At 36.5% G+C, this 20118-nt stretch overlaps 1 protein-coding gene, 1 non-coding gene and 1 pseudogene across 2 annotated transcripts; 1 reads left to right on the plus strand and 2 right to left on the minus strand.

Annotated features, from left to right (window-relative positions):
* Nucleotides 1–2261: 2261 nt before the first annotated feature.
* LOC113334131 lies at nucleotides 2262–10865 on the minus strand (annotated as a pseudogene).
* Nucleotides 10866–11382: 517 nt separating this feature from the next.
* TRNAG-CCC lies at nucleotides 11383–11453 on the plus strand. Its single transcript has one exon. It is a non-coding gene; the product is annotated as a tRNA-Gly (tRNA).
* A 183-nt stretch (nucleotides 11454–11636) lies between these two features.
* Nucleotides 11637–13361, minus strand: LOC113333991 (geranylgeranyl diphosphate reductase, chloroplastic-like). Its single transcript, XM_026580342.1, has one exon. The coding sequence runs from the start codon at nucleotides 13291–13293 to the stop codon at nucleotides 11818–11820; it is 1476 nt and encodes a 491-aa protein (XP_026436127.1). The 5' UTR covers nucleotides 13294–13361; the 3' UTR covers nucleotides 11637–11817.
* Nucleotides 13362–20118: the final 6757 nt, after the last annotated feature.

Below are 20118 nucleotides of genomic sequence, written 5' to 3' on the forward strand. Positions count from 1 at the left end.
ACTTACAACATGTATGTTTTAAACTCGATGCGCAGAATGTAGTGGAAGCAGTGACTCAAGACTTGAATAGAATAGTTTGGGAGTACCAGTCTATCGTTTTGCATATTAGGAACAAACTTTGTCATCATCCTTCATGGAGATGCAAGTTTATTAGTAGGAGAAATAATAAGCCAGCAGATTTTCTGGCTAAACATTCTAGAATTTTTAAAGTTAGTAGATCTTGGATGGATCCCCCTCCAAATTTCACTGCTAATGTAATACAGGAAGAGGAAAACTATATACTCTCACTTCATTAAGCAATATATTTTTCCGTTTTGCATCAAAAAAATATAATTGAAATATCACAGATTGTGCGTAGTTCAATAAATCGGTAAATCCGACCTTTGGTTGTTGATTGAAATTGATTGACACTTGGATATTGGTCTTTGGTACCGTCCAAGTTGTTTCTCATAATAACCAGGCTCATTGATTCATATATGATCGATGTGCTGATTACATTGAGAAATGGAGATATAACTCTTTGATATCATTCTTGATAGAGCTCGGTTTATAAACTGGTGCTCTCCGAATTGTATTAGAGTTAGTCCATACAGATCGCCGAACGAAATATTGGGTGTGGTTGTTGTACCCCCGTTTTTTCAAGTGGTTTGGTTCTGCTCAAGTATGTAGCTCCTGACCTTCCTTATGCACTCTGTTGTTATGACACGAAAACTTCAACTATGGAAAGACTTGAGATTTGGGATACTGGTTTTGAAGCGATTCGTCATAAAAACATCTTTGTTTCATTGAAAGATTTAGGAGAAACAACAATGTGAGAAAAGAAAGAAAGGATATCTTATATCTATCGAATTCATTATTTATGTTGCATTACTTATGCACTCTGTAGTTATGACACGAAAACTTCAACCATGGAAAGACTTGAGATTTGGGATACTGGTTTTGAAGCGATTCTTCATACAAACAACTTTGTTTCATTGAAAGATTTAGGAGAAACAACAATGTGAGAAAAGAAAGAAAAGATATCTTATATCTACTGAATTCATTATTAATTTGTTCCATTACTTATGAATTTATGTTATTCTGTTGGTGGTTTTCCCTCTTCTAATGTCTGTTATTGCAGAATCTGTATCCACAACAGTATTCTGGGTTGTAGTATTAGTGCCCAATAGACTGCTTCTAGTGCAGAAATGCACCTGGCTTCCTCTGAATCTACACATCCGTGTTTGTATATTCTGGGCATAGTAAGTCTTATAGTGGAATCCAAGTTATCCAAACATGGAAAAAGTGTGGAGTGTCAAGTCTAATGACTTCCAAATAAGATATTTTATTCTGCACTTTTTCCAAGTCATCTTCCAAGGTCACACGGAAAAGACCTTCAGAATAACGTTAGTGCTATGTTGTGAAAGGCGAGTTAGGTGCTCGCCTAGGCGCCCTAGGAACACAAGTCGTACAAGAGGTGCCTAGCTAAACGTCCAAGGCGCCAAAGTGTGAACAATTTCTTTTTTCTTTGAGGAGCCTAAGGCGCCTTAAGCCCGCCTCACATACCGCCTCACACAACAGAACGCTAGTGCTCAAATAGAAAAAAAAAAAAAAAAAAAACTCTTATTGGATTGGCGCTACGACGCCCGCCAACTTCATAAACAATCTAAAACGTACTCTAGTTAGTTTCTTTCTGTCTATACATGATAGTTTGGCTTGTGTTGTTCACAGTCCTGAAAAAGAGTCCTAGGAGGCTACTATGATTCCGTTTTTAGAGTTTATTTTAAGTGAGATCTCCTTATAACAAATCGCGCATCTGGTGTAGTGGTATCATAGTACCCTCCCACAGACCAGAGTTCGATTCCCTTTCCCTGGATGTGCAATCCTTTTTTACATTTTGCACTTTAGTTAGTTGGTGTTAACCCTGAACCCTGGATGCGCAATCCATTTTTACATTGCACTTTAGTTGGTGTTAAACCTGAACCCTGAAATGTCAATTTCAGTTTAGTTGTTGGGCGCAGTAATTCGGATCTTTAGTTAAATTTTTTCAAAAGGAAGGAAAACTTTATTCAAGCCATCAAACACGTACATTGTTTCTCTCTAATGAGAGAACACACCAACTAGGTAGATACTGACAGAACAATGACAATAGAAACCTAAATATAGATCGAATAAGGCTATTTACGCATATACTGCAACAATAACACACATAAATCTGACATGTACGTGCATAAGCATCCATAAACCGACAGAGAATCGGGTTTATTCATGGGGCTGATCATTTATTCAGAATCGCATAAGTGTTTGTTCGTGTCTTCAATGGCGTGGTGGACGAAAGGTACATAAGCAAAGGGAGTTGGAGAATCCTCATTGATTTTCTCATATGCAATAGTCTATGTCACAGCACATCCATTTTCGTTAGGCTTTGGATTGATTTCAATTATCGATTCAAACTTCTTGTAATCCTCCAGCACGTCTCCTTCCACAACACGGTGTTTATTTTCCTTGTTTCATCGGTATGTGTTGATTCCTCCATAGCTCTCATTGCCTTACCATCTGCATGCACAAAAATAAACACCTTGATGCTAAATAATACTAATAGAGAAATGAAAAATATATATCAAGTGAAATGGGATTGAATCTTAGGAAAAGTCATGTATATGTCCAGTCTCATTGACTTGACTCTAGTCTATTTGGTCTGTACTAATACCTCTCCTCCCTATCTGTGTAAGACACCTAATCATTACTGTGTAATACCATTACATCCACACATTTATTACAACTTTCTCATGGTATCATTGAGGGACGATCTAGGTCAAATTCTGTAACAATTTTCAACATCTTTCTACACTGAACAATGATCCTTCACTTGTTATTGATCAAATATCTTTTCAACAAATTTCTGATCATTAATCAACTTGTTAGATTTCATATTTTCTTTAAAATCTTTCTGGATCTTGATTTTTCTCAAAATCTTGATTTCTTGTTTTCATCATACTTCAAATGCCTAATACCAGAGGATCAATGAATAATCAAACTCAACATAACTCAACAAATCCTCAACAATCTTCAATTCGAGATCCACAAATCGAACAATTGGAACAACCGATTTCGCTGCTCATGTATCTGGTAATTCAAGCTATTTTCCTATAACTTTTAATAATATTGGTAATTTTGTATCTCTGAAGTTAGATCATACGAATTTTCTTCTATGGCGTGACCAATTTGAGTCTGTGTTGATCTCTACTGATCTTGATGGTCATGTTACTGATGAAATTGTTGAACCGCCTTCTCAATTGTTGTTAATGGTGTATCTACTATTAATCCAAGATGGGTTTATTGGAGGAAGGCAGATAGGTTTGTTATGAGTTGTTTAAAAGCAACATTTACATAAAACATTTCTGGTGAGGTTCTTGGTATGTCTTCTGCGAGAGAGATTTGGCAATATCTTGAAACTAGTTTTATATCTCAATTTGGGCTCGTAGAAACATGTTGCGCAATCAACTTCATGAAATTAGGAAAGGTTCTCAACCCATATGTGTTTATCTGCATTCTTTGAAGATGATTAATGACTCTTTAGCCGCAATCAATGATCGTGTCTTAGATACAGATGTGATGATGTAGGTGCTCAATGGATTAGGCAGGGATTATGATAATTTCAGTCTTTCTGCACAGAATCGTGAAACACCATATACTTTTGATGAATTGGAGGCTAGGCTTTTAAACCATGAGCAATGGCTCAATGATCAACAACAAGATTCTAATATTCTGGAGAATCCTGCACCTTTATATGGTAGGAATGCACACAATGGTAACAAGCATGGAAAGAATAAGAATAAAGCTAAGAATAATAAAATTAATTCTTTTAAAACTGGTAATACTTCTTTCAAAAATGGTACTGGCTCTACAAGCTCAAATGCAGATCCTTCAGATGGTGTTAGTTCTAGCAGATCATTTGTTGATTTCTCTACAATAGAATGTCAAATTTGCAGAAAGACGGGTAATTTTGCTTCTAGGTGTTTCTTTCGCTATCATCCACCACCTAGTTCTGATTCAAATTCTACTACTCATGTGGCTCAAGTTGAAACAACTTTCAGTGATATACAACTAAACTCAGCAGATTTATGTGATGATCCTTCTGGGAGTTCTTCTACAACATGGATTTCTGACTTTGGGGCCTCTAGACATATGACTGATGATAAGGAACTTCTCAAGAATACTTCTAACTATAATGGGAAGGACAAGGTGATAGTTGGCAACGGTAAGACTTTGCAAATCTCAAAAACGGGTACTTCTAGTTTACACAGTTCTGCAGCTAGTTTTACTTTAAAACATGTTCTGCTAGTGCCTGAGATTAAACAAAACTTGTTGTCTGTTGCTCAATTTGCTAAGGATAATTGCTGTTATTTTGTGTTTTCCATGGATTTATGAGATTAGAGACCTTAGGACACATGTTGTTTTGGCTCAGGGAAAAATGATTAATAACTTGTATCTCATTACAAATGTTCCTTTCAACAAAAAACTCCCATTTTACTTCTTTTTCATCTATTGTTGCTTCATCTTCTTTGTGGCACAATAGGTTAGGATCAAGGTAGCCAATATCGGTTGTACAGGTCGATATTATAGGTTTTTATCGGATATCGTAAAATACCTATACGATATCGAAAATATCGGCGATACAAAGACAAAGTGATATTATCGGTTGTACAAGTCGGTACAGACCGATATATCGGTTTTACTTGTGCACCGATAATATCGATTTCGTGAATAAATTTTTCATCAACATGCATCTAGTCTTTACAGACAAGTACAATGTCAATTGGAGAAGGTAAAAAGCCCTAATATATTTATAATATAAAATCAATGACTATATGGTAGGATATAAGATGGAAACCATATTTCGATTGCAAGGCAGAGAAATATAAAAGATAAATATGAAGGATAAAAAAAAGATTTACTGGCATAATGGGACAAAAATCAGAACGTTGGCTAAGAGATTTCCCAATGGCATGTGTGTGGAGATAAATGTCAAAATCCACCTAGGATACACATCCATTTTTTCTAAAATCATTCTCCAACCCTGATGTCTTAAACCAATGTATAGATGACTTTGGGTAGACATTGTCAAGGGAAATGTATAAAACTAAACATTTCCCTTGACAATGTCTACCATCCTAGTAAGCTTTTACTTAATTGAATTGACTTTAATATATTAACTAACTATTTTTAGCTCTAATAAAATTTTAATTATGGAAAATAAAATTTATATTAATTAAAAGCAGATGTTACATACCGATCAAAAAAAAAAAGAAAGATGTTCCATGAAAAACTGTTGGAGATGGATTTTTTTTCTCTCCCTAATTTTAAGGAAAAATAATTGAGGATGCCTTATTTGTGAAACACACACAATAACCATTGGAGAAGCTCTAATAAACCAAATTGTATTTTGAAAATTTGAGATATGTGTATGATTCTTATTACTTTTTACTATACTTTTATAATTATTTGAAATTCTATATTAAATGATGTATCTCCTGTAAAAACAGATATTATCATTTGAATAGGTGTATAGGACCCGACCGATACGATACCGATACGCGATATTAACTACCTTGGTTAGGATATCCTTCTAGTAAAATCATTCATCATTTATCTTCAACTGAGGAAATTACTCTCACTTCTCCTACAGATCATCAAATGTGTCATCCTTGTCAAATTGTTAAGAGTAAAAAGTTACCTTTTCATTTGTATCCTTCTCATGAAATCTAGACCTTTAGCTCTTATTCATTGTGATGTTTGGGGACGATCACCAATTTCTTCTCATGCTGGTTTTAGATGCTATATTATCTTTATAGATGATTCTAGTAGGTTTCACTGGATTTATCCAATGAAACTTAAAACTGATGTTCTGCAATGTTTTACTTATTTTAAAGCTCTTACTGAGAATTTGTTCTCTACAAATATTTTGTGGTTCCAAACTAACAATGCATGTGAACTTGCTAAGGGCTCTTTTAAATAATTTCTTGATACTCATGGCATACATCTTAGACTTTCTTGTCCTAATACACCTGAGAAAAATGGACTTGCAGAAAGAAAACATAGACATATAACAGAGATGGGTAATACTCTCTTATTTCACTCATCTGCTCCCAATGTTTTTTGTTATGATGCATTTCTTACTGCTACTTACTTAATCAATAGAACTCCTACTCCTGTGTTATCAATGAAATCACCTTATGAGGTTCTTTTTCAAAAAATTCCAGATTATGCCTCTTTAAGAGTTTTGGGATCTATCTGTTTTCCTTTTCTTGGTCATTATAGACCTGACAAATTATCTCCAAAATCAGTAAAGTGTATGTTTATAGGCTATAGTCCACTCCATAAAGGGTATAAATATTTTGATCCTATTTCTCATAAACTTCACATATCAAGACATGTTATTTTTGATGAGTTTAATTTTTACTATAATCCAACTACTTCATCTATTGACAGCTCTTCTGTTGTTTCTAATGATGAATCCTCAGATTCATCTTTACTACCATCCACTTATGCTACTCAGTCTTCTGTTACTACTAGATCAATGAGAGGTATTTCAAAACCTAAATAGTTTACTGATTTTGTCTTGCATCATTCTATAAGATATCCTGTTTCTCTAGCTTTACAAGTTTATTATCTAATATCTCTGAGCCAAAAACATTTAGAGAAGAATGTCAGTTACCTGAGTGGGTGAATTCAATGAAAGAATATAATGATGCTTTTATGTTAAATGATACTTGGAATTATGTTTTACCAGAACCTCATATGAAACATACTTGGATGTAAATGGATTTATAAGGTGAAATTGAATTCTGATTGAAAGATTGATAGACTTAAGTCTAGATTAGTAGCACAAGGCTATAATCAGCAAGGAGTGGATTTTGGAGAGACTTTTAGTCCAGTTGTTAAGTCAACAACTGTTAGAGTTTTGTTAACTTCTGCAGTAACTTACAATCGGTCTATAAAGCAAATTGATGTGTCAAATGCATTTTTGCATGGATATTTGTCTGAGGATGTATATATGAAACAACCTCCAGGGTTTACTCATACAAATTTTCCAAATCATGTTTGTCATTTGAAAAATGTCTCTATGGATTGAAGCAGGCACCGAGGGCTTGGTTCCAAAAATTTAGTTATTTTCTTCTTCAATATGGTTTTACTAAGTCAAATAATGATCACTCAATGTTTATCTTCAGGGGTGTGAAACGGACGGACGGTTGCGGATTAGGGATCACCCGCAACCAAACCGTCAAAGTTGCGGATTTGAGAAATTCAACCGTGACCGGTCCAATCACCCGCAGATATGACCTCCGCGGATCAGCAGATCGTACGGGCCAGATACGGATTAACCGCAGATTTACAAAAAAAGGTCAAAGAAAAAGTCAAAAAAGAAGTGAAACACACAAAAGTATAAGTTTACAAACTAGAATTTTAATACAGGACAGTTCACACAAAAGAGTACTAATTCAAATGCAACAAGCCTGGTTCCAAGCCAATGGACAGAGGATAGTTACCTGTTAACACAAAAGAAGTTAGGACACCTTCTTTGCTTTATATGGTTGTTCATGTTTGTTGTTCCATGATCTTTACCCCATGAAAACTTCGTTTTACAATGCTTGCACTCAACTTTAGGTGGCATAAGATCAAGACGCTTAGTAAAATGTTGCCAGCAATTTGATTGCTTCTTACCAGAAGCTTTAAGAGGCTTTGAAACTTCAACCTGAGATGGTGTAGCTGTCACTGTAGTTGTAGTTATGCTCTTGACGGATGCCGGGGTAGCTGTTTCATACAATGTAGAAAAATACAGATCATATGAAACAAACCTAAATGCAACAGACAAGGTGCCAAAATTGGACAGGGTTAATTATAAAATCAGACCAGTAGACAATTGATTTCAAAAAGTAAGCATCGTTGCATTGTATTCCAAGAACAGTCAGTCCCACTATACATATTTTTACAAAAGTAGATAATAGAAAACATGTTGACATGAGCATAAGCTTAACAAAATGATCAGCAATAGGTCGATATCATCCAGAAGTTTTAAGCAGTAGCAACTGAACAAAATCCATTTCACAAGGAGGACATGGGTATTAGCAAATTAATTCCTCCAAAAGTCAGGTGTTACTTGTTAGCATCATCATCATCACATGAGTTCCTCCAGGAACTACCCACTCAATTTAGCCTAATCTCTACAAGAGAATCAGCTAAATTTTCCCAACCCCATCAACTATTTACCTAAACGGATCATTCAGTAAGACCCAATTCCTTACTAGACCAAGAACAATATATAAATCTTCATTCAAATAACAAAATTCATTTTCAAACCAAAAATTAGTACACAGAAACTGAATTTTCATTAGTAAACAAGGGTTGTGTTTCATTAACTCAATTGTTTATCAATCAATTCAACAACAACTATCAAAAAAATTCAACTTTCCTCGTTGCAGGTATACTCTTCACTTCACCATTTTCTGAAACTAAATCTCTGCAACATGAAAGAGACACTGAAAGTTAATATTGAAGAAGAAATCGATTAAATCCCTAACATGCAATCGATTTGGGGGGGGGGGGGGGGGGGAATAAAAAAACTTAATTTCTCTGCAATCAAAAGTAACAGTTAATCGTTACTTACTTCTCTGCAAATCGATAAAGATGTTATAGAAAATTCCAAAGTAATTAAAACGAAATCAACATCACTAGAACATCTAATAATCATTGAAAGTCACAAGAAATGGAAATGAAAGAACAACTACTTACAATTAAAGATCCGGTAGCAAGAGAGAGTTTAGATCAGAAGGAGGTGATGATTGAAGAAGAATCTGGTAGCAAGAGAGACTTGTTGGGTTTTGATGCTCCTCAGAGAAGAAAAACTGATGCTAGATCTATTCCTCTCGAAAAAATAAAACCATTAGGTTTCAGAAAGATAAAGATGCTTATATATAAAACTCACACTTCCCATACTATCCTTAAGAATTTTATAAATCCCCTAACTGCCCTACAGTGCGGGTAATCCGCGATTTTCAAATCCCAACCGCAACCGTAACCGCACCGCGTGCGGATTTGAAAACTCAATCGTGTCCGGTCCATAGACTGTTGCGGATCGGTTTTCACCCGCAATTTTGCGAACGGTTGCGGGTGAAATACGCGGTTTCGGTTTTTCTGCACACCCCTATTTATCTACATTACTGACACAGATATGATGGTTTTACTTCTATATTTAGATGATATTCTTTTGACAGGTAGTTCTGATACTTTGATTAATAATCTGATACAAGCCTTGAGTATTGAGTTTGCTATGAAAGTACTAGGAGATTTACATTTTTTTCTTGGTATTGAGGCTACAAGAACTGCATATGCTATTTTTCTGACACAGCAAAAGTATACTTTAGAACTGTTAGTGAAAGCCAATATGATGGATTGCAAACCTTGTGACAAACCTTTTGCAAAGGCTAAGAGATGTTCTGTTCATGATGGTGTGTTACTAGCTGATCCTATGCTTTATAGAACTATTGTTGGTGGTCTTCAGTATTTGACTCATACAAGGCATGACATATGTGTTTTGTTGTTAACTATGTCTCCCAATTCATGCATGCTCCTACAGATCAGCATCTTATTCTTGTTAAAAGGATTTTGAGATACTTAAAGGGTACTTTAAATACTGGTATTACATTACAGAGAGGCAATCTTCGTTCTTTAACTGCATACACTGATTCAGATTGAGTTGGCTTCCCAGATACAAGAAGATCTACATCAGGTTTTGTGGTTTTTCTGGGAAATTCAGTTCTCTCTTGGTCATCAAAGAAGCAACCAACTGTTTCAAGAAGTTCAGCAGAAGCTGAATACAAGTGTTTTACTGTTTCCACTGCTGAGTTGCAATGGCTTACTTATGTACTAAACAATTGAATGTTTATGTTGCTTATCCTCTACAGTTGTTGTGTGACAATCAGAGTGTTATTTGCTTAGCTTCTAACCCAGTTTTTCATGCCAGGACCAAGCATGTGGAGATAGACTATCACGCTGTCAGAGAACTAGTAGAAGAAGGAGTTATTAATGTTAGTCATGTTTCAACTGAAGAACAACTTGTTGATGTGATGACAAAAGGATTATGATATCCTACTTTCTAAAGACTTCTGCTCAGAATAGTACAATCTCCTTCAACTACTGTCCAAGATACTTCTTTTACATATTAGTTCATGTTTTTTTATGTAGTGTTATGACAGACTGCCTGCAATACTTCTGTGATATGTTAGACTGACTGTTGTTCAGTGTCTGATAGCTATTTTCTTCTCAGATTGGCTCTTGTTGAGCATCTGTTTCTTTTCCTATCTCTTGTCGAGTTTTGTTTAGCTTTGGCTCTTGTTGAGCATTTGTTCTTGTTTGATGTAATGCTAGTTATGTTACAATTTGTTACACTGTCTTCTTGTAACAATTGAGGAGGGTGTATTAGAAAAAGTCATGTATAAGTCAAGTCTCATTGACTTGATTCTAGTCTATTGGTCTGTATTAATACCTCTCCTCCCTATCTGTGTAAGACACCTAATCATTACTGTGTAATAACATTACATCCACGCATTTATTACAACTTTCTCAGATTTTGTCCATATATACCAATGATATAGTCCATTCCTTGATACTGCCGGAACAGATTCCATCTCCTTTGATACGTTGGACACCAGTGAAAATATGAGGCATTGCCTTTGGAACGTCTTCATGGTGCTTCCAAATTTTATGATATTTTTCAGCATCGCAATTGACCTCCAGTTCAGTTACAAGTTTCCCAACTAGACCTGAAATACCATGATGAGCCATTGGAAGTTGATGCTCGTTGTCCTGAGGTATGAACAGAAGTAAATATTTGGAGTATATGGAAGAGTGTGCTAGAGCAATATTGAAAATTCATGTTGCTTGCTTGAAAACCAGTTCAGGATTGCATTATGAGTTGTACTTGTGCTAACTTTTCTTTTTTACCCGATTATTCATATTCCTTCCAGCCATATATGGTATACAAATATTTGGCCAAATGGGGTACTAAAACTTTGTCATCGTTCTTCAGATCCGTTAGTCTATAACAGCCAGTCAAATAAAGTAAAATAGGAAAGAAGTTTGAGATGAGATGTGCCATTCCCTCCTTGTATGGATCCTCCATGAATTCTAAAAAGTGCGGAGTCTAATGGCTTCCAACTAGGGAATTCTATACTTTTTCCAAGTCATCTTCCAAGGTCCCATAAAGAAAAGCTTGGACTCCAAGCCAGAACAGCAAAAAATGCTAATTGGATTGCATAAAAATGCTAATTGTATACATAAAGGCCAATGCGAGTTTCTTTCAGTTTTTCTGACAATTTGAGTGAAATTTCAAAGCAACAAAGCGCGCATCTGGTGTAGTGGTATCATAGTACCCTCCCACGGTACTGACCAGGGTTCGATTCCCTGGATGCGCAATCTTTTTTTTTTTACGACTTTTTCTTTTTACGACTTTTTCTATAAAACGAAAAGCAAATCATCATCTCTGTTCTCTTTTATGACGGGATAGCTGTTGGCGTCGTACTGAATTTTATGAAATTCATATTTCCAGTTGCTTGTCTCTGCACAGCATCTTCGGAAGGGCAAAAAAAATATTGCCGTAGAGTAAAGCAATTGATACAATTTTATTGGTGTGATTAATCAAGAAGTTAAATACACAAATTATAACAAAAAGAGATCAACATAAATCGCCAAGATTCCGATCACCTCCCATTTTATCTATCTTAATTCACCAGAAAAATAAACCTATTTTCACAAAAGAAAACCTCAACGCATTCTTCATCATAGACTAGTAATCTTGTTCATCTCGCCTCTAAGCGCATTAGCTCTGACCAAACTCCCAATAGTATTAAAAGCCAATTTAATATCCTCAATTGGATTTCCAGGCACAACTCTCTTGTACAGATAACTATCAAATGTCATCCTCTGAACATAATCATCCGCGCACATCTCAACAAAAGCTTCTCGAGCTGGATTCGATCGGTAAAACACCTTCTGCAATATATCCAAAACCTTGTAAGTTGGCCAGTAGGTTTTATCCCATTTCTCCAGATAATTTCTCAAGTCCGTTTCATTCACCATTCTTGTCCCTCTCTCGGATCCTTCCACAATGGCTTCCGCGCACATCCTGCCACTCTTGGCAGCAAAATAAATACCTTCTCCTGAACATTTTGTTACGTACCCAGCTGCATCTCCTACAAGCGCTACTCTGTCTGCCAACCTCTTGGGTCTTGGATGTTCTGGGATAGGATGTGCCTCTACTCTGATAATTTTTCCTCCTAGAATCTTATCCTTGGCGCGCAGACGTGTAGCCACTTGAAATTTCTTGATATCTCCTTTGTGCGTAACTGTACCGGTACCCACTGCGACGTGATCACATTTAGGAAACACCCATCCGTAAAAATCAGGCGACACGTCATCACCGACGTACATCTCAGCAAGATTTTCATAGTAAACCATCTTCTCATCTGGGATTCTGATTCTCTCTTGGAATGCAATAGCGTAATCATAATCACCAGCTCCGATTGCTTTCGCTACGCGAGAATTTGCACCGTCTGCACCGATGACTGCGTCCACCTCTAGCGTGGTTTTTGTGCCAACACCACCAGTTTTGCCATCATAAGCACTGTAGTGAAGAACATAAGGCGCATTTGGCTCTTTTGGCAAATCCATTTTCAAGAATAAACCGTTAATTACCTTTGTTCCAGCTTTCTCTGCTCTTTCACGAAGATATTGATCGAGCACTTCTCTACGTACCATACCGATATACTCATCTGGTTTGAGAGTCTGGCCAATGTCGACTGCAACATTTGAAGGTGAAATCATCTTCATCTTCGTAACACGTCTGTCGATTATGTCTAAAGGAAGATCAAACTCACCAACCATGCACAGTGGAATTGCACCACCGCATGGCTTACAGTTATCCATTTTCCTTTCGATCAAGAACGTCTCGATACCGCCTTTAGCTAAGGTTTCAGCAGCTGCACCACCAGCAGGACCGCCACCAATGACCGCAACTCGGAGGTTTCTTCCTGTTACTTTAGGACTTGATTTACCTGCTTTGATGGAAGTGAAATTTCTTCTAGCAGGGTTGAAATGTGGAGTACTGGTTGTCAGAGATTGTGCAAGTGAGATGGAAGCGTTTTGGCTTGTTTTTCTAAGACCCATGAAGGATTTTAGTGTTTCACGGCTGATTTCGGTTGTTTTACGGTCGCATGTTGTGGCTGTGAAACGAGCATTGACGGCAATGGAGGCCATTTTTGGTGGTGATGGATTCTTCAAGTTTCTGCAAGGATGAATGGAAGTTTTAAGACTTTGTTATCCTTGTTTTTTTTATTTAATGTTTATTATGATATGTTTGTGGATATGGTACCTCTGATCTTCTTTGATTGTTAACCGTTAGAATTATGTGATCAATGGCTCGAATTTGTTTCGGATAATGTGATAGATTTTTTCGGTTTCTTGCTTTGAGTTACTGTGGTTTTTGGATTCTTGTGTGATGGTATGGTTACACACTAGTGGTTCGTGTTGCTGCTACGTGGCATATTTTTGTCTGAGTAAATTCACTAGTCTACATTGTGTGGAGTGGACTCTAGTCAAAGGAATAAACAACGCACGGATGCCTTGGCTAAATACGAAGCCTTGTTTAATTGGGGCCATAAAAACATTAGGGGCCTGCATTAAAAGACAAAAAAGGTCATGAAATAACAATTATGGGTTATTCCTTATCCCATTTTTTTTTGAAATGGTTAAACTACCCCTAAGTCATTAGTGTTAATTAAGTTAATTAAGTTGTTAATTATTTTAGTTAGATTAAAATCAGATTTAGGGAAAAACTTTTGATAAAAGAAAAATTGTGCTTTTGTGTTGTGGAGAAGGAGAAGTTGAGTTTTTGGGAGAAAAGTTAGGGTTTTTGAAACGAGTGATTATAGTGGAGGAAATGATGTTGGTGAAGCTTCAAATAACAAACATGATTGTGTTGATGGTGAGATTGTCTCAACTAATCCTATGGATTGGATGTTTGATGAAGAGATGTTAATAGAGGAAGCCATCAATAATGGTGCAAATGAAGATCCCATTGCTCAAAATGAAGGAACCAACTCTCAAAATGAGGAACCTGAAGCTCAAAACAATCAGGTAAACATCTTATACCCTTCGATTTGTCTGTTTGTTGCTCCAAGTGGTCGAATCATCGCCACTATGGAACAACTCAGTGTCAGAGTCGTTATTGTCGGGGTTTTATACCCAAACGACTCCATGGAGTCGTCATTTTATTAAAACCAGCAATGACGACTCAAACCTGCAACTTTTCCAGGTTATGAAAAATCGTCAGGTTGGTATGATAAACAATGACGACTCCGGATAGCTAGGTCAGTTGGAGTAGTTAATTTGGTTTGTTTATACCTAAACGACTCTAAAACCCAAAACTTTTGTAAATATAACTCTTAGAGTCGTCATTTGTGTATTCCTATTAAATGACGACCCTAACCAACCATTTAAAGTATACCTTAAAGTCGTCATATATGTAGTGATACTCAATGACGACCCTATCAAACAAATTTTTACAATTTTTGATTTCATAGAATCATTTTATTGAACCGTAAAAGGCATACATCTTGCATATCGTTGCATTGAAGGAAATGAAAAACAATAGATAATAACGGTGCACTTAAACACTTAACCATAAAGGTTGTAATTATAGGTAGTGCCTTCCAAGATGAAGTAGTAATCGTCGAACTCAAACTTTTTTCCACAAAACACCTCGTATCGGGCATACGCCTTCCCCAACTTAAAACACAAAACAAAAACTTAGTTAGTATTGTTCAAAGCTTTTGATAAGTTTTACCTCTTGTTTAATTACTTACTCTTATAGCACCCAACATATTGGGCATGGCTTACCTTACGGCCTTGATTTCTCTTTTGAAAGCATCACATTCCAATTTTATCTCCTCGAACCATTCCTTGACGAGTTTCAAAGACCTTGAGTTACAATTTCCGTCTACCGCCACAAAAACGATGAATACACGGTTCCACCAAGCATCCGATGTTTGATCATTGTCTTTTCCTAGATCTTCAAAGTGGTTTGTGACTGTCAACCAAGCTCTTGCAATGGCGCAATTCTCTTTGGAAGTGTAGGGAGTAGTCATGGTATTTCCTCTTCTTTTTCCTCTTGGATGAATATATAATGAGTGAGAATGAATGTGAAGGTTGAGAATTATGGTTTGGGTGAGGAATTGGTGAGATATGAGTCTCTATTTATAGGAATTAACGACCCAACAATCTTTTTTTTTGAATTTATAACCGTTGCTCGACTCAACCACATTGGTTGAATTCAAAATTTGCAATAACTGTTAAATGGGTCGCTAGAAGATATATTAACAAAGTGACGACTCTTGCACATCAAAATAGTCGTCTTTCTGTTATGTTTATTGGCTGACGACTTTACCAAATATTTAAAATAAACTTTAGAGTCGTCATTGATATATTTAAAACCTCTAACGATCCTTGTTGGGAATATTTACTGAAAAAATATTTGAACTCATTTTATTGAATCAAAAAAAAAACATACATGTACTATGAAATAAAATAGAAGGAAAAGACATAAAATAGTTTAATACATTGCGCTTGAAAACCTAAACGAGTTTAATTATATGCAGCGAATTTCCATTCACTTTCCTCCAAGAGACTATAGCAGTCCTCGTGCAAAAACTCATGGTCGTACTTTAATTCGTATTGGCTCCGAACCAAAGAGTACTGGAAAAACAATTTTTTTTATAAGTTAGTGTTGTTGAATAAACATAACCAAAGAAATAATTTTTGATGAACGACCTATTGATTCACAAACTTATTCTATCTATTCGAGGTTCGTTGGGAAGAGCGTCAGCCCGAGCTTTCAATTCGTCTCTCAGCAATACGCATTCATTGTATAAATAATCGTACCTTTCCCTTATCTGTTGGAGCGTCCTTCTATAACGATTTCTGTTTAGTACTTTAAAAACCTTAAATACACGTTTCCACCAAGCATTGGATGTTTGATCCATGTTAAGGTACGGATTTATGGTTGGGTCTTGGTTACTGGCGACCCATTGTGCTCTTTCAAAGTCGTGCTTCATGACCGTGGTGTGTGCTCTAACAATAACAACATCTTCTTGATTATTGAACAGAGTTTGAGCCATTTTTAGTGTTTGAAAGTGATGGATGACTGATTTGGGAAGACCGAAAGTGATGGGTGAATAAGTTTGGAAGAGGTAAGTCTCTATTTATAAGAAAAATGTACCCAACGGCTACTTTATTTTGAATAAAACCGTTATTTTTTTCCAAAAAAACAAACAATAACTGCTCCTAGGAATCAAACGTAAATTTGATTTTCAAATTCTGCAATAACTGTATGTAGAATCGTCATCGGTGATATTTACAACCTAACGACTGTCTAAAAAAACTGAACAGAATTGTGTGGCTTTGTATGTAAAGAGTCGTTATCATACTGTTAGGGTCCTCATTCTGTACCAGATTAGTCGTTCGCCTGCAAAAACAACATTGACGACCCTAGTCAATGTAAGAATGTCCATAATTTCTAGGCTACTGAGTCGTCAATCTGCAAGTTCCACAAGTGACGACTCTAGAGTTTCCAAGGTTAATTGACAGAAAAGTCGTCATTGTGTTATTTTAAACAGTGACGACCCTATAATTAAGGTTTTGTGTTATGTTGTGGCATTCTTATGATCCTACAAAAGAGAAACAATTAAAATTCATAAATAAGAAACTTAATATCAACAAATCATATGAAAAGCAAAGTTTCGATTGTTGCGATTGTCTCATAGATGGTACGAGCCCAGCTGCTCTTATATCCAAATAGAACTTCGCATCCATCTTCAGGTTCTCCTCTAGCTTTCCCACCACGAAGACGTTCTAATGTTGGGCAGGAATGTGTCTCGCACTGGGTGCATTTGGACCTGACTTCTTCTTCTTAGCCTGTACAGCCGGCTGCTGCTGCTGATCCTCCTCATCATCATCTCCCTCCTCCTCTTCCTCCTCCTCATCATCCACACCATCACCTTTACCATCATCACCATCATCCTCCTCATCACCACTACCACCACCATTTCCATCATCCTCCTCCGCATCATCATTACCTTCATCCTCCTCCTCCGCAATCTCCAAATCCTCCTTACCATCACCACCTTTACCATCAATACCATCTTCATCATCCTCATCAACATCATATTCACCTCCCATAAGAATTTATTCTTGTTCTTCTTCCTCATCGCTTCCAGAAGCAGACACAACAGGAGAGGATGAAGTCGACGAATCTGAAGACTCATTACCTTTATCTCTGGGTTCACAGATAGAGAAGGCTACCTCACTTGGTCTTTTTCCGCGTAATGGACCGGAAAGTAAGTATTTATGATAAGTGCATAATTCATATGATTTTAGTGTCCATTCCATACTTGTTTTAGCTATTATTCTTGCATGTATTCGTGTTATTACTCTTGTTTTCTCTTATTTGTCTCAATTAGGTGAATCATCCAAAAAGGAGATACAAGGTGCTGAAAATAGCTAAGAAGAGAAGTATTCCAAGAATCAAAGCGCCCAAGTCCAAGAGAAGTGGAAGAAGTGCGACGAAAAGGAGCAAAACGATCAAAATCAAGAGAAGGGCCAAAGACCGATCTTAAATCATTCAAATTAAGAATGCAAAAAGAATGAGGTCATTCCGAGTTCGGACGAAGAAGTTGTGGCCAAAACGAGTTTTTATCCAATACCGAAGACGGTAAAGTATGCAAACGGGTACGTGATAGACACATTTTTGTGTCTAATTTATCTTGATTCTATATATTGATAGTGCTCATTTTTGTACTTATTATGGTATTTTATGTGTGTGTAGGTATTTTTGGCCAATAAACATTTTTGGAAAAATCTGCTCGAAAAGTTGCGCGGGGCACCCCCGGAGGACACTTGCTATTCGGACCCCTAAAATGGATAAGGGGTAACCAATTACTAAGGGGCATCCATTTCCAGGAAGCTGCTAAAGGGAGACCAGCACAGGATAGGGGAGGTCATCCTCATCATTTGAATTCTGGTTTTGGCGGGAAACAAAACCAGCGAGCCTGCAGTTTAAGAAATCAAAATTTTGAGAAGTTTTAGGGAGATTCAACCTCGGATTTTTGTTGGGCTGGACGTGATATAACTAAACAGGCCTGGTATGGGTGATTTAATCGATCAAATTGGGCTGAATAATCCGGAAGAAGAAAACAAAGGTTGACTTGTTAAAGGAAACTGTATGGAATTATTTTAGGAATTTCAGGGAGACTAAAGGCGTGATATTGTTTCCTAAGGTGATATTCTATCTAAGGAAGAGTTTCGGATGATTTGGAAGTCTTATAAACGCGTAAGGAAGTCGGCAGAGAAGATTATTGTCGTGGCTTGCACGAAAAGAAAAAGAGGAATTTAATCGCTATTTTTAGGTTTCTGGGGAGTAAAAAAGGTGTGTTCGAGTCCCAGGGAATGGCACGAAGTTATTGGAGCAGTCGCAGAGGAGTTTGTAGCACTACAGAGCTGAATTGATCAAGTTGCAGGAAAACCCGAGTTTCTGCTGCTGCTGCTGAAGAACAAACGTTGCAAATAAGAACAACGTCTCAAATTTGTAACGCTGCTACAATAAATTCTTTGTAACAGTCAGTCCATTGTTTTGCAACGCCATTACACCGTTGCAAACAATCAGTTTTATAGTTTTTCATTCTTTTAATCAACTTTTGGGCTAAGAACAAATATTTTGAGCAAGTGATTAATATGAGAAGCTAAACCCCATTGCTGAGGCGACGGAGGAAGCCATTTTTCCAATTATTATGTGGTAAATTCTATTTAATTTAATTTTTGTAATTCTTTTATGATTATTTGCACTGAACTGAAATCAAATATATGATTCTGATTAAGTGGTTGTGTTCTCAATTGATGGGTCATGCTTAGGTTGAGTCTTTTGATGGTCCATGCTTTCGATTTACAGCTATTGTTTTGAGAATCTACTTGTCTAGGCGAATATTAGAATCACTTCAAACGTAAAGAGTTGCATAATTATTGACTAGATTAAATCACATAAAAATTGGAGATTGGTGGAATCCTGAGTCTCAGTGCTTTTTATAATCTTTATAACAATTTCTTTTTAAGTATTCTATTTTAATTTGAGTCTAAAATCGAGTCCACACAATCCGAGTTGAACGAACTTTACTACCACTTTCAAAACTACATCAGTACGCATATTTAAGTTTCGAAAATTTCTGCTGGAATTTGAAGTACACATACCTGTACACATACTTAAGGAGTATAAAAACGTGTGCATACTTGTGAAGGCCTAAGGTCACGGTTAGGGTCTTTATGTCGTATTTTCGGGTCGGGTTCTTGAACCGAACTAGATACTTGATGGCCAAGCAATGTAAACCTATAAAAATAGGTATTAGGCCTTTCACATATCATCAAATATCATCTCATATCACAAGTTCTACATCAAAACCAAGGTTTTACCCCTTTTGGGGGAACCACCATTGTTAATCTTCTTTGTAATATGAGTAGCTAAATCCTTTGTTGATTAAGGATTAATTCAATGTTCCAAGCATGAAGATTTATTAATAATACAAGTCTATTTGAGGTTTTTATCATCATCGTTTGTCTTTAACATATCTAGGGTTTATGAATGATTCTTAGATTGATTTGGGATGCATACTAGATTAGTCTATTGATTGTTCTGTCGCTAGTAGAGGTTATGAGATAAGTAATCGTCAATTAACTCTCTACACAAGTAGAAATCGCGAGACCTTACAGAGGGATTCTGTGGAGGAATCGTATGTGAAGACAATACCATCAAGTAAACCTTGATCTAAGAGTTTAACTACTGGGATCAACCTAAATTCACAAAGCTTAAGGCGTTCGATTGGATTACACCTTGAGTGATCTACTACTTGGTGGTTCGTTGGATAGAATCTGGTAGTCGAGAACTTCTGTATCCAGTGATAGAAGAAGTTTTGGGGATAACACTGATCTAGGTGTTATTCCACGGTTGGTGATGAATGGTACTTACGAACGATAGATAAG

Source organism: Papaver somniferum, unplaced genomic scaffold (genome assembly GCF_003573695.1).
Source record: "Papaver somniferum cultivar HN1 unplaced genomic scaffold, ASM357369v1 unplaced-scaffold_135, whole genome shotgun sequence".
Lineage (NCBI taxonomy): Eukaryota > Viridiplantae > Streptophyta > Magnoliopsida > Ranunculales > Papaveraceae > Papaver > Papaver somniferum.